At 31.4% G+C, this 13787-nt stretch overlaps 1 protein-coding gene across 1 annotated transcript; it reads left to right on the top strand.

Moving 5' to 3' along the window:
• The first annotated feature begins 611 nt into the window (after positions 1-611).
• LOC132752304 (uncharacterized) lies at positions 612-13117 on the top strand. The gene is made up of 2 exons (XM_060742618.1): positions 612-2046; positions 13008-13117. The coding sequence occupies exons 1-2, from the start codon at positions 612-614 to the stop codon at positions 13115-13117; spliced, it is 1545 nt and encodes a 514-aa protein (XP_060598601.1).
• The last annotated feature ends 670 nt before the right edge of the window (positions 13118-13787 follow it).

Raw genomic sequence — 13787 nt, 5'->3', positions numbered from 1 at the left:
GAGCCAAGAAACCGCGACCCATCGTGGCCAAATTCGGAAATCCCGACGAACGTGAAACAATCCGCAAAAAATCGTTCGACAAGGACGTCAAGGAGAAACTTAAGACTGCCCGACAAGGAGTGGGGGTACAGCGCCCCCAAGTTACTCGTGATGCCAGAAAGATGTTTGGTGACCTTATCGATGGATACGAACAGGCCGGCAAAACGGTACGTCAACAGGGACGTAAGCTTTACGTAAACGGAAAACTGACCAAAGTCTACATGAACAACAAGGTTATCGACCCGCCAGCCTTTATGATGCCTGTGAAAAACTAAGACAGTCAAGAACATATTCAAATTTTATCATGGAATGTCAACGGTCTCGTTAGAAAAATAAGTGATCCAGACTTCTTAGAAATCCTTAATCAATATGACATCATTTTGCTACAAGAAACATGGCTTAATAAAAATGTGCATTTTAATCTTGATATACAAGGGTATATAGGTGTCCACTTGCATGGAAATAAAACACGTAACATTACCAAAGGGAGATACAGTGGTGGACTTTCATTGTACTTTAAAAACATATTCAAAGATAAAATATCTGTGTTTCACCAACATCAAAATGGTATTATGTGGATAAAATTATGTAAAACTTTGTTTGATTTTGATGAAGACGTACTGATTTGTAACACATATATTGTACCTTCAAGTTCAAATGTTATTGACCAAGATAATTTTGATTTTTATGAAGAAATTGAATCTGATATAGAACGATTTAAACATAGAGGTAAAATATTAGTTTTAGGTGACCTAAATTCTAGAACTTCGACATGTAGCGATTTGTTAGATTTTGATAGATATCTAAATTTTGAAAATTTTGATACTTTTGATAATGTTTTTGACATTCCAACTCGTAATAATTGTGACCACGTCATTGACGCCCAAGGGCGACGTCTTATTGATTTATGTAAAAATACATCTTTGGTCATAGGTAATGGCCGGTTGCACTTCGATAAGCATGGAGAGTATACGTTCCATTCATTAAATGGCTCTAGCACTGTTGATTACCTTTTGCTCGATAAACAAGACTTTAAGCTTATATCATATTTTGAAATAGCTGAACCGAACGAATTTTCTGACCACTCTGGTTTACAATGTACTTTAATGTCTAAACAAATTTCAAATACATCCTCGTATGATGATACTTCAAATAAGCAATATATAAAATGGGATCCTACAAATGTGGATGATTTCTTAAATAGGCTAGATGAACAACATCTACAAAATGTCATATCGTCAATTGAAAATGAAGAAACTAATATAGATAATGTTGTCAAAGAGTTTGTTGATATAATACGTAAGCACTCTTTTGATGTGTTTGGCAAAACGAAAACGTTACACAATAAAACAAAACCAAATTGTAATAAACAAAAATGGTTTAATCACGAATGTTTTAATGCACGTAAACAATATAAAATTGAAAGAAATAAGTTTCTCCGAAACAAAACTCTAGAAAATAAACACATATTCTTAAGTGCTAAAAGTAACTATAACAAGATTAAAAATAAAGCAAAAAATGCATATAAAAAGCAAGAAAAAATAGAGTTACAAAGAATGGCCAAAGAAAAACCTAGGCAATTCTGGAAAAATATTAAACGGCAATACAAGAAAAAACCTACTGAGTCCGAAAATCTAAATATAGATGATTTGTTTGATCATTTCCAAAATTTATACGGTGAAGTACCGGAAATACACCAGGTAAATGTTGAAATTGATCAAATATATGACGATTATTTGGATGGAGAAATAAGCTATGATGAAATAAAGTTTGCTGTTTTATCACAAAATAATAATAAAAGTAGTGGAATAGATGAAATTTGCGCTGAAATTTATAAATGTTCATATAATAAGATTGCATTAGTATTACACTCACTTTTTAACAGACTGTTTAATAAAGGGGAGTACCCAGAAATATGGGGCAAGGGAATTATTGTACCAATTTTTAAAGGAGGGAACATAGATGATCCAAACAAATATAGGGGTATATGTCTTATAAATATACTAGGTAAAATATATTCGCAAGTATTATTAAATAGAGTCACAAAATGGTCGCAATTAAATGAAAAATTAAATGATCATCAATTTGGCTTCCAAAAGGGTAGAACAACTACGGATTGTATCTTTTTATTACACTCAGTCATCGCAAAATCATTCAGTTGTGGCAAAAAACTTTACACAGCTTTTGTAGATTATGAAAAATGTTTCGACAAAATAGATAGAACGTTTCTATGGCATAAACTTATTTCTGAAAATGTCAGTTCAAAAATTGTTAAAGCTATGCAATCTATGTATAGTGTAGTTAAACAATGTATTCGATATAAAAACCAATACTCAGACTTCTTCGAATCTCATATTGGGGTCAAACAAGGAGACCCAAGTTCTAGTCTAATGTTTTTATACTTTATAAATGATATCGTCGAAAATTTAAACACAGACATTGAAGGAATATTTACTCTAGACGAGCTAAAACTGTTCATTTTACTATTTGCCGATGATTCGGTACTTTTTGCAAACACTCAAAATGCACTTCAAGATTTACTAAACAAACTAGAAGCTTATTGTGATACTTGGGGCCTAAAAATAAACACCGACAAAACAAAAATAATGATTTTCGAAAGGGGCCGTCATACACAACATAATTTTATTTTATGTGAACAGCAATTAGAGGTTGTTAAATCCTTCAAATACTTAGGAACACACCTATTTAAAAATGGCTCTTGGTACAGAACGCAAAGCAGGATAGCACAGTACGCATCATATGCTTTACACAACTTGTTCATTATTTTCAACCAAATAGAATTAACCAATAAAGATAAATGTAATCTGTTCGATAGCCTAGTTGGATCAGTCCTAAATTATAATGCACCAATATGGGGAAATCACGAATCAAAAGCTATTGAGTTGATACATTGTAAATTTTTACGTAAGGTGCTTGGTGTAAAAAAATCTACAAATCTAGAAGGGCTATATGGTGAGGTTGGAAGAGTACCTATGAAAATATATAGAAAACTATTGATGATTAAATACTGGATTAAAATATTGACATCTACCAATGTATTAATAAGAAAGGTTTATTTTATGTTGTCAAATGATGCAAATCAAAATATTACATATAACAACATGAATTGGGCTTATCAGATAAAACATATTCTAGAGGAAGTAGGATTAGCTGATATATGGATTAATCAAACTAATATAGTCATCCCTTATTATTTCATCAAACAGAGAATCCTTGATATTTATAAACAATCTTGGTACACTAATATCAACAACTCTAACAGATTATCTTCATACTGTCTATTTAAACATACTTTTAATTTTGAAAAATATCTAGAATGTATAAATGAAAGAAAATATCAAATAGCATTATCTAAATTTAGATTGTCTTCTCATCAACTAGCTATCGAAACTGGAAGATACACAAATGTCGATCGACGACTTCGAATTTGCCAAGAATGTAATATGCGCATGATTGAAAATGAGTATCATTTTTTATTAGTATGCCCGAAATATAGTGAACTAAGAACCAAATATTTTAAACCATATTATTGTAGATGGCCATCAATCCAAAAGTTCATAACCCTTCTATCATGCGAATCCTCAAAAAGTATTACCAACGTTGCTAAATTCATATATTCTGCCTTTCAACTACGAAATACCAATAACAATGTTTAAATACACTGGCGATTTCTTTAGTATTTTATACTATCATACTATATAATGATCAAAGAAACGCAATTTTTATAGTTATTTTTTATTTACTGATCTAGTCACAGTTGAAAATTTGTATTGTTTTTTGAAAATTGACTGAATGTACATGTTATCAATATACTTATCCTTTTTGAATTGTTTGATCATGTTCTTCTGTTAAAAATTTCATGTCTGTACTTCTTGCATTGTAAATGGCTATGTATGTATGTAAACACATATTATGCTAATAAACTATATGTTATGTTAAACTATATGTTATGTTATGTTAACGTTACAAAAACAGTTATGTTAATATTAGTGTTCTATATTAAATTAGAAAAGACAATCTGAACAAAATGACAGGAACATTTCTAATTTCATGAGATCCGTAAGGGATTTATATTTTGCGGGTAGGTTTATTTAGCTGCTTAAATATTAAATGCCTAAATCATTATTTAATTAACTCACAACAGTTCAGCATATCTGGTCCGTAACGTGTTTTGTAATAATTTGGAAAATGAAAAACAAAATGTAGCAAAAAACAGCAGAAAGTAGTTAGGCCATGAATAATTGCCGATGGAAACTTTAAGATATACTCAGTCTGAAAAACTAGACAATAATGAAGGGATATTGAGCATGCCGAGCATAAACATGAATTGGTCTATAATGGGAGATAATTAAGTTTCTTTAAGTATTTCATATCATACGTGGCAACAAACTACAAAAAAGGGAAATAAATGAGCCTTAAGTAGACAAAAATGATTTTTTAGGTTTTGTTTTACAATGTCTTCCGATTTTAAGTATGATTCAGTTTTTACAGGTGGTTTTACAGGTAAGATATAATATATTTATCGTAGGATATCACATGACATGATAATATCTTTGTACACTGTATCGACAAAGAGAGTCACGTGATCTGGAAGGTAAACATCCCAAGTGCCCGAACACGATAACGTTTACATTAATCTGTCATAACAGGTTATTCAAGTTCATAAATTATTACGTGTCGCATTTTTATTGCAATATAGAAAAATAAAATGGAAATAGACTGATAAATTTGAGTAGCGTAGTGGTTAGAGAGTTCAGATTATGAAGATCTCAGGTTATGAACATGTTTTTTTTCGAGTTTAAATCAGCAACTGTGCACATATCTTGAGTATGTTTTTTTAACTTTCAAAATATATTTTCATAGTGAGTCACGTAACTTTTCATTTTCTCTTTTATAAAATTTTGCACACATTTTTAACAATGTTGGCTCATTTTTATACACCATATATATATATATATATATATATATTATTGTGTAATGTTCAATCACCTGCATGTGTTTCTTTTTCAGTATCCTACAAATCAACATTAACACCGTAATCAGTAGAACCTGATAGTTCTAGTACAGCAAAAAAAACATTCTATGTCTTGTCTTCTTGTACAAGTGTCTACATGTTTCTGTGGTCACACATTGTGTAAATTCCAGTGAATACATTGCGATAAAATCCCGCTTAAAGAACATTTGTTACATAAAATCGCAAGTATTCTGCATGAATAGAGTTTGACATATCAATTCGTCCACGAGCTTTAAAATCCTTCAACGTATTCATCAACCTTTGTACCATAAGCCGTCTCCGCTTAACTGCAATTCTTTTTCTACTGTACTTTTACTATTTCTTGTGGAGTATACATGACACGGTGACGCCCTTAATAATTACAACGAAGTATCCTCTTTAACTGACGAAGACAAAGACGTATGTTGTGTTGACAAAGCAGAAGTAAACAATTTCTGCGTTATTGAAGTCAGCATGAAAGTACTGCGTAATCACTTCTAACCAGGTTCTTCCGTTTCCAGATGGCAATAGGAATGACACAATTTACTGTTGGCACAGGAGTCACTTTCAATAAAATGATAAAGGCAAACATCAACGGGATATCCTTGAAGATACGACCTTAAAAGAAATAGAAAGAAATGAAGTATAGTGTTATAAAACAAAGAGCTGGGACTGTAAACATGTAATAGTATCATCCACCACCAAAAACTAAACATTATCGTTAGACAAACTGAGCCCCCTGACTAACAGAAATATTTCTGTCAGTTTGCCAACCAGAACAAAATGTAATGATAATCTTTCTCAACCGCTGTTTGTGACACCATGCAATCAATAAAATGTAAAGCGGCACCATATCTGGCGTCTTTGTTAAAACTAACATATCTTAATCGTTTCAACCGTTTGCATGAAAAATATATCAATCGAGATATAATAGTTAACGGAATGTTTAATGTATTATATAAAAATGGTAATTACCTGTAAGCAGCTACATCGAATTTGCCAGTTTTTCTTCGTGTAACAACCTTTTGCAAGAGACCGTTTAATTCAAATATTCGCTTCTTATGTATTCTGTTCTTAATTTTTAAGTATTAAGAATTAATTTTTATATATGAAAGGGACTCCACTGAGGTTTTTTGACACGATGGGACTGAAACTATTTTTTCAAGATACATGTACCATTTGATGTAGGCTTAGACCACTAATCTTTGTGCAAAAATTTCAGATAATTCGCGCACTTCGTTTTTCTAGGATAATTATTCAAATTGTAAAAAAATGACCCAAAATAAAAAGCGTTTAAACGCTTTTCACTCAAATCGGGCTAGGAAAGGCATAAAAATACGATTTTCAATGTATTTCAAAGTATATATTTTTTTAATATCTTTGCATATATTTCTGTTTAATGTGTCCCAGCTCATTTATGTAAGAAATTCAAATGTTATGTTTTTAGGCTTTAAAACCTCAGTGGAGTACCTTTAAGAATTAATTTTTAAATATTAAGAATTAAATAATAAGTTTTAAGTTTTAAATATTAATTTCAAATGTCACTCCAGGGCTTCCATAGCTAATTACATCATTTTCCTTTTTTTAATTTACACATTTTATAAAAATATGATAGTCTAAGCATAGACAAAGGTATAAATTCTGGGAAATCTTAGTAAGACATTTCAGTAAAATATTTGCCTGATAATATGTTGAAAGAGCCATTTATTTAGCTAAATGTGACATATAAGAAACTTGACTAGGATTTACACGCGGCTTTAAGTAGTAGTCCGTACATGCAGTACTAAAAATATCATAAACTATTTAAGTAGTCGCACATTAAGAGCGGAGCTTCAGAATAATGTAAAATTCTCACTGGGGGTCTAGAGGGGATTGTGGGGTATCGACCCCCCCCAGATGTTTAAAAATAACGTTTTTAAGGCCCATCATGCTTTTATTTGTTTTTCTTAAAAGATTTTTTTATTTTTTATTTTCTTCTATAATATCCAAAAACTGCACATTGGCCAATTACCTGAACACTCTTTTTCATCTGTTGCTTTTTGTCAATGATGAGTACAGTTATACTGAATTAGTATTTGATATAGAAGTCAAATACTACATTGTTTTGACTACTTTTATGACAAATAATTTCACATTTATCGCTACTTTATTCAGGTAAAAAGCATCTTACATTTCTATGATACCATTATTTTAACATTATAAAATTCATTTTTGCTTTAATTTTCTAAAGAAGTATGAAAGATTTCCCATTAAAAAAGTCTTTGGCGAACGGCTGTTACGGAGCTTACAAAAAATACTTAACTTTGTTGATAAGCTTAATACATGTAATGTTTTTGTAAAAATCACTATTAAAAGTCCGGTCGAAAAACTTGTTATTTCGCCAGAACATTGCAATAGAGTATATTTATAGTTCTTTGGAAAAAAATATTAACTGCATTTTATTTCATCCCCATCGTCTTTAAATGGGATTCAATATGGCACCAACAGTTATCAAGTAAATGACTGACAGAACGGGATATTTTCACAGCATCTTAATTTTAGGAATACATCCACAATTTATGTACTAGAGTACTTTGTTATATAAACACAATTCTTAGATATTTCAAGTGGTAGAATTAATGAAACATTTATCACTAAAGCATCAAACAAAGTATCGACCTCCATCTTGAACTCCACCTCAAATATTTCAATGTCGCAGATCGGAAATAAGTCAGTACTCAGTATTTAAGCAGAACTCTAATGACACCTTTAGACCTCTGGAACCCAAAGCGCGTTGATATGTAGCATATGAACGCACTTTGGGGTCAATTTCTCGATTTTGACCACAAAGTGCGTTGGACCCCAAAGTGCGATGCGAAGTTTAACGCACTTTGGGGTCGGAGTCCAACGTGCATTGGACCCCAAAGTGCGGTGTTACATAGCTATCCTAGTTACCCGAGCGTTGGCGTAAAGTTTGCGAACCACCTCAAATATTTTCATATTCTATTAACATCTGGCTATGAAACGAGTTGAAATTTTATACTCTTCATTGAGAGCAAAAAATGTCACTCTCTATAGGCCTATAACTGTAACATGGATTAAAAAAACAAAACATTTCGTCTCTTGTTGAACATTGTTAGGCTCTTTTACTATCAAGCACTGAGAATAGTCCAGCGTGATGTTCTTCTGGCAGCTCTTGTTTTTTAATAAAGGAAGAGGACCGAAAGCCTAAAAAACAAAAAAAACTTGGAAACCTTTCATATATCATATAGGGCACTTAGAACGGCAATCTATTAGAAAGGACACGAAGCAGAATGTGAAAATCGATATTGTTAAACACGTTTAAACGCTTTTATTTTGCACAATAGAGATGATTTATGTAGAATAACTGACTTAGCGAATGATTTGAAATTTTACAAACAAGTTATAAGTACAGACCGATATAAAATGTTTTCAATTTATCGAATAACTATTCCCCATTCCGCCATGTCAGTACTTAACACTTAAAAATAAAGTAGTGCACTTAAGAGCCGATAAGATACATTAAGTGTGTGCGCCCTTGAATTTGTTGAACAGATCATCATGGTCTAAAAACAATTTACCATTTACATTAGAAACTTCCACATCGAAAAAGTGTTGATATTTCCCGTACTTGTCCTTTGTTTGTGTCTAGCGCTGTTTCTGTTTAATTCTGTTTAATTTTGACCACTGTTTATTTGCGGTTGTTGTTTTCATTATATAAATGCATTTTCATCTGTACAATAATTTCAGTTCATCTCACTTCTTTCAGAAATTGAAAGGAACTTGAAGTTGTTATATATATTTGGTAAATGACGATTAAAAATTAATTGCTTTTGACCAAACATTACTCAGAAATAGCGAATGTGCAGGTTCTTGGCAGAGAAATTTCACACAAAACCTGTATAAAATATTTTAAGAAAGAAATCAAAGATATTCTTGAAATAAGAAGGGAAGTTCTTGCTATAATTCTAAAAAAGAGTTAAGGATACTTCTAACATGAAATGTAAAGGATCGATTTTGCCTTTAAAAAATGAAATGTAAAGATTTCTAATATAGAATGTACAGTATTTTTCTAACTGTCTAGTTCAATGGCTAAGATGTTTTAGTTTTGTTTGATTGTACATCCCATACAAAACATTTTACAATTCGTTGAGAATTTACTGAGATGATATTACATAAAAACTTCCGAAGATTTAAAGTTTCTTAAAAATAACTAGACCACCAAGAACGTTCGCGATCCTGTTAGTGTACTTTGAATATCGAAATAAAACACATACACACAAACTGACCTTATTAAGTACCCTTAGTTAATGATGTTCAATAAGTGTCCAATATCTAATATGATCATTGATATGTTCAGTTGATATGATATTTATAATTTTCATATATTTTTGTATGTAAATCAAGTTTTCTTTAAATATATATGTGCCTAGTACCTACGTAAATGTTGGTAGTGTTTGTGTTAGAAATTAGGTTCCCTTACCGAATCAAGATAGTTCATCTAAGAACACATACTATTACAGTGTTATATTTTTCATGATTAATAACCATTGATAAATCGTACCATTTATTATTATGTCAATTTTAACAAATTAAGTATTTTTACATAACCACGGTTTTTTTACATTGTCTTTTTTTCTGGATTTTCAGTGTGATATTTCCATCTGTACGTGTTTAAAAAATCGTGGATTTATTATACCAACACACTATCGAGTTAAAAATAAATGGTTCTATTTGTAAATGGAATTTAAACTTGGCGTTAGACCCCAAAAATTCACAAAATGTATATGTATGTTGTGGATCGGGCTATAAACCACTTTTAGGTCCACTTTTAGGTCAATCTCTAGTTATCAAAATTGGTTTTGCTTGTAAAACCAAGACCGATTCAAACAGTTTAACAGTGGTTCACAGTTTTCTTTTTCATCAAAGATGTTTGCTTTAAATAAAACATTAAACATTTATGAGTAGTTTTTTTTTATTTTTGTAGAGACATACATATTAATATGCTTATAATTTTGTGTTTAATTTTTCTTTTCTACAAGACATAATAATGTCATTGTTATGCAAACATTTTTCACATTTTGATTTCTATCGAAATCTTAGAAATAGCATATGTAAGTTAACAAGTTTTATTTTGGCCGAGTACTAGTATCATTTTAAGATACGTATTGTTATTTTTTATTTCTACTTCGCAAATATGATCAATAACCCACTTGACCCAGAGGAAATTATATAAGTATCCTCAAGAATATAGCTGTAATGAACAATGGATTGAAAAAAGTGGGACAGTCCTTTTATATTTTAGGCTTTTGACGATTTATCACTTGACATAGTAACCGTTTTTTCGAGATTGTGCAGTCTACTATGTTTGTCGTAACCAAGCCACCTGTCGGAAACCTAAGAGCATTCATGTCCGCGTACGCGTTCGAAAGTAGTTTCAATAGACAAATTTTTTTATAAAATTATTACGCATCGGAACTCCGCACTTTGCTGCTGTACTTATCAGGAAAAATTTATCGTTTTGATACGGTGTTCCGGTAGGACCAGTGCGTTTGTTCTGAGAACGAAAGCGCGAAGCAAGATGGTGACAGTACGACAGTATGATAGCGAAACACGACAGTACTATGGTGAATGTCCATCGTTTTGTCACAATAGTATTGCCGGATTGTTATAATCGTACTGTAGCGCATCACCATCGTACTGTCACGATCGTACTGTCGTACTATTGTGATCTCACATTGGAATTAAGCTGTAATTCACAAAACCATTTATTTGATATAAATTGCGTTAAAACACTATTATTTTCCTACTAACAGACATCCTTGTTAAATAATTTCCGGGAGACAAAGTTCATTTACGTTTTTTATTGAACGCATATTTATCTATTTTTATTTATTTATTTATTCAACAACATGTTTTGTGATGCGTGACAGTACGATGATGACAGTAAGATGGCGGTGCGCGACTGTACTGTGGTGGCAATACGACAATACGATGGTAAAGCACGACGGAATAATGTTGACGGAACGATGGTGACAGTACAATGGTGATTCGCGATAGTACGATGGAAGCACTACTAATATAATTAATAACTAATATTAAGCACTAATATTTATTTATTTATAATAGCTAAGTAGAGTTATGAGAAACACAATTGTAGGCATAAAGAATCATGGTACATTTCCTACATCCCCAAGAGCATGCACATGTATGATGCCGACTTGCGAGAGATTGATTGTCGTAACCGATAAACTATATGAATTGCACTCAAAACCGTAACAATGTTGTTTGAAATGGGCTTTAACTGACCGAACAATTTAATCTTGAAGTTTACTATACAATGATTTTATGAGGCAATAAAACATTTCTACCCTTCCGTCTGGACGGGTGTAGAAAATTAATTTGCTATTAAATTGCAGAAAACGAGGAAATAAAATAAACAAGCAAGAATAGCATTTATTGAGGAATAACATATTTTCCATCTCATTGCAGTAAGTAAACTTTGCTGTGTTTGTTTTGTTTTGTTCAATGATCACAAATAATTTTACTATTTTCTGTCGTCTGCAATTATTCAAGTGATGACTAACACAGTTCTTCCTTTTCATGAGAAAGAAGAATAATGTATTACAAATATAAATGTTTGACATCAAACGGAAAATAAAGTATTTGTATTTTTCGGTAAAATTATTATTGAAACTATGTCTGTCAATATTAATCAGTTTTAAAAAGCACACAGATGAACAATTAAAAACATATTCGAATTAATGACGACATGTAGACATTTCGTTCGTTCTGATAATAAGTGTACATGTAGAAACAAAGTTCTGTATAAATGTACTTAATTGAAATGGACTTTTACTCGATATATTGGGATAAACTTATTATTAATATTTTCAAGCATTACAAGTCATTACTATTTGTTTAGTCTCTTAGCGTAAGTTAAACTGAAATACCGTGTGTTCTAACTAGTTTGTTTGAGGTTCATAGATACAGAGGACATATTCGAACTTTGGCCCGGTCAAATTAATAAATAAGACAGACATTGTATTTTGAAGATACTTCATTTTTTCATTGAAATTCTTTGTAATTTATTTATAGGAATTGGTCCGTTCTTTTAGGTATTTAACCGAAGCTTAACATTTTGCCCAGCCAGCATGACCATATCGGGCCGACATAGTATTAATGTCGGTATGTCGGCAAAATATGCCGACTTTCGGCCGACGTCGGGCCGCTGCAGTACCGACATATTGAGTATTATGAAAAATTCTAAATGCAATAGCATTGTTTACTTAATAATGTGAATAAATTGTACTGTGTACGATTTCAATTACTAGAACCACACTAACCACATTTCGTGTTACATCAAAAAAGATACACCGGGTCTGCGTCGGGCCTACATGACCTATCAATGCAACTATTTTGTATATCGGATTGACGTCGGTACGATATTGTGTTTTCTGTTAAATTGATTATCATGCAGCAAATAATTGTACATTTTGATAATAATTTCTTAAATAATCATAGTTGAGTTTGGAAATGATATGTGGTTTGTAATTAAATTCAATATTTATGTTTTGAGTACATAAAAATCACTCTTTTATCATATTTTAAATGAAAAGCTTGCAAATATTCACTGCATTCACTGCATCTTATAGAACAGATTAAGCGCCAAAAAGAAAAGCTAACAAAGGAAGGTGATGAAAAGCATGTTTTTTTTAATGTAATGATGATTCAACAAATGTGTAAACGCTGTAAATAAGTTGATTTTTACACTTAAATTATTGGAAAATACAATTTATCTGTTTGTCTCTTTTTTAAATGTAAAATTAGGTTTGAAAATATTTGACACATGATTTCGCGACATGAATTATCATTGTAGTGATTAAAGTTAAATATTCGCCTTTATTATCTTATATTTTGTTAAATAATTATCTTTTATTTTGTGTGTTTGCAGGAGATGACAAATGCTTGTTGCTAGATGTCATCAACATGCTAGCACAAGAATCATACCTGGTCGATATATCTACTGTTGGCTGGCATCGCACCGCTATTGTTTTGATGTAGGCCCGATGTCGGCAAGAAATATCGGGCCTATGTCGTTAAGATATCGGCCCGATATTGTGCTGCCGATGTCGGGCCAACATCATTCCTATTTGCAGCCGAGGTTAAACCCGACATCGGGCCGTCATAGAAAAGCATTGTTACAACCAGTTTTGCAATAAAAACGAGTTTTGCAATAATTTTATTGCAAAACTGGTTGCGTTGACATGATTTTATTGCAATTTGATTACAACCGGTTTTGCAATAAAAAACGAGTTTTGCAATAAAATATTTTTTCTATTGGATTTTATTGACATTATGCAAAAGACATTATAAAATTTATCTATGTATATTAGGATTGGTGCAGGAATTATTTTCTGGGATAATGAGTGTATATGCATATGATCAAACATTAATTTACATTCTCAATTTCATTAGTCTTTTTCCTTTTAATATATATGATGAAAGGATGATCATCATGAAATATCAGGACATGTACATTTACAGCAACAACTGTATCTGCTCAAATTTCGGTGATATACTTACAAGAACTTTTAGTAAGGTCTTAACTTACCAGTTCTTTGATGAAAGAAAAAAAACGGGTTTTACAATAATTTTATTGCAAAACTGGTTGCGTTGACATGATTTTATTGTAATTTGATTACAACCGGTTTTGCAATAAAATATTTTTTCT

This window comes from Ruditapes philippinarum, unplaced genomic scaffold, assembly GCF_026571515.1.
Source record: "Ruditapes philippinarum isolate M1 unplaced genomic scaffold, ASM2657151v2 ctg1550_1_1_1_1, whole genome shotgun sequence".
NCBI classification, from domain to species: domain Eukaryota; kingdom Metazoa; phylum Mollusca; class Bivalvia; order Venerida; family Veneridae; genus Ruditapes; species Ruditapes philippinarum.
Note: the sequence above shows the minus strand (reverse complement) of the source record. Positions and strands in the feature narration are given on the sequence as shown.

Excerpts from the sequence above, each read along its gene's own strand:
- LOC132752304 (XM_060742618.1), top strand. The coding sequence starts at position 612 with ATGTGGATAAAATTATGTAAAACTTTGTTTGATTTTGATGAAGACGTA. Across the intron at positions 2,047-13,007 it reads ATGTCTTATAAATATACTAG|GAGATGACAAATGCTTGTTG; the intron begins GTAAAATATATT and ends GTGTGTTTGCAG.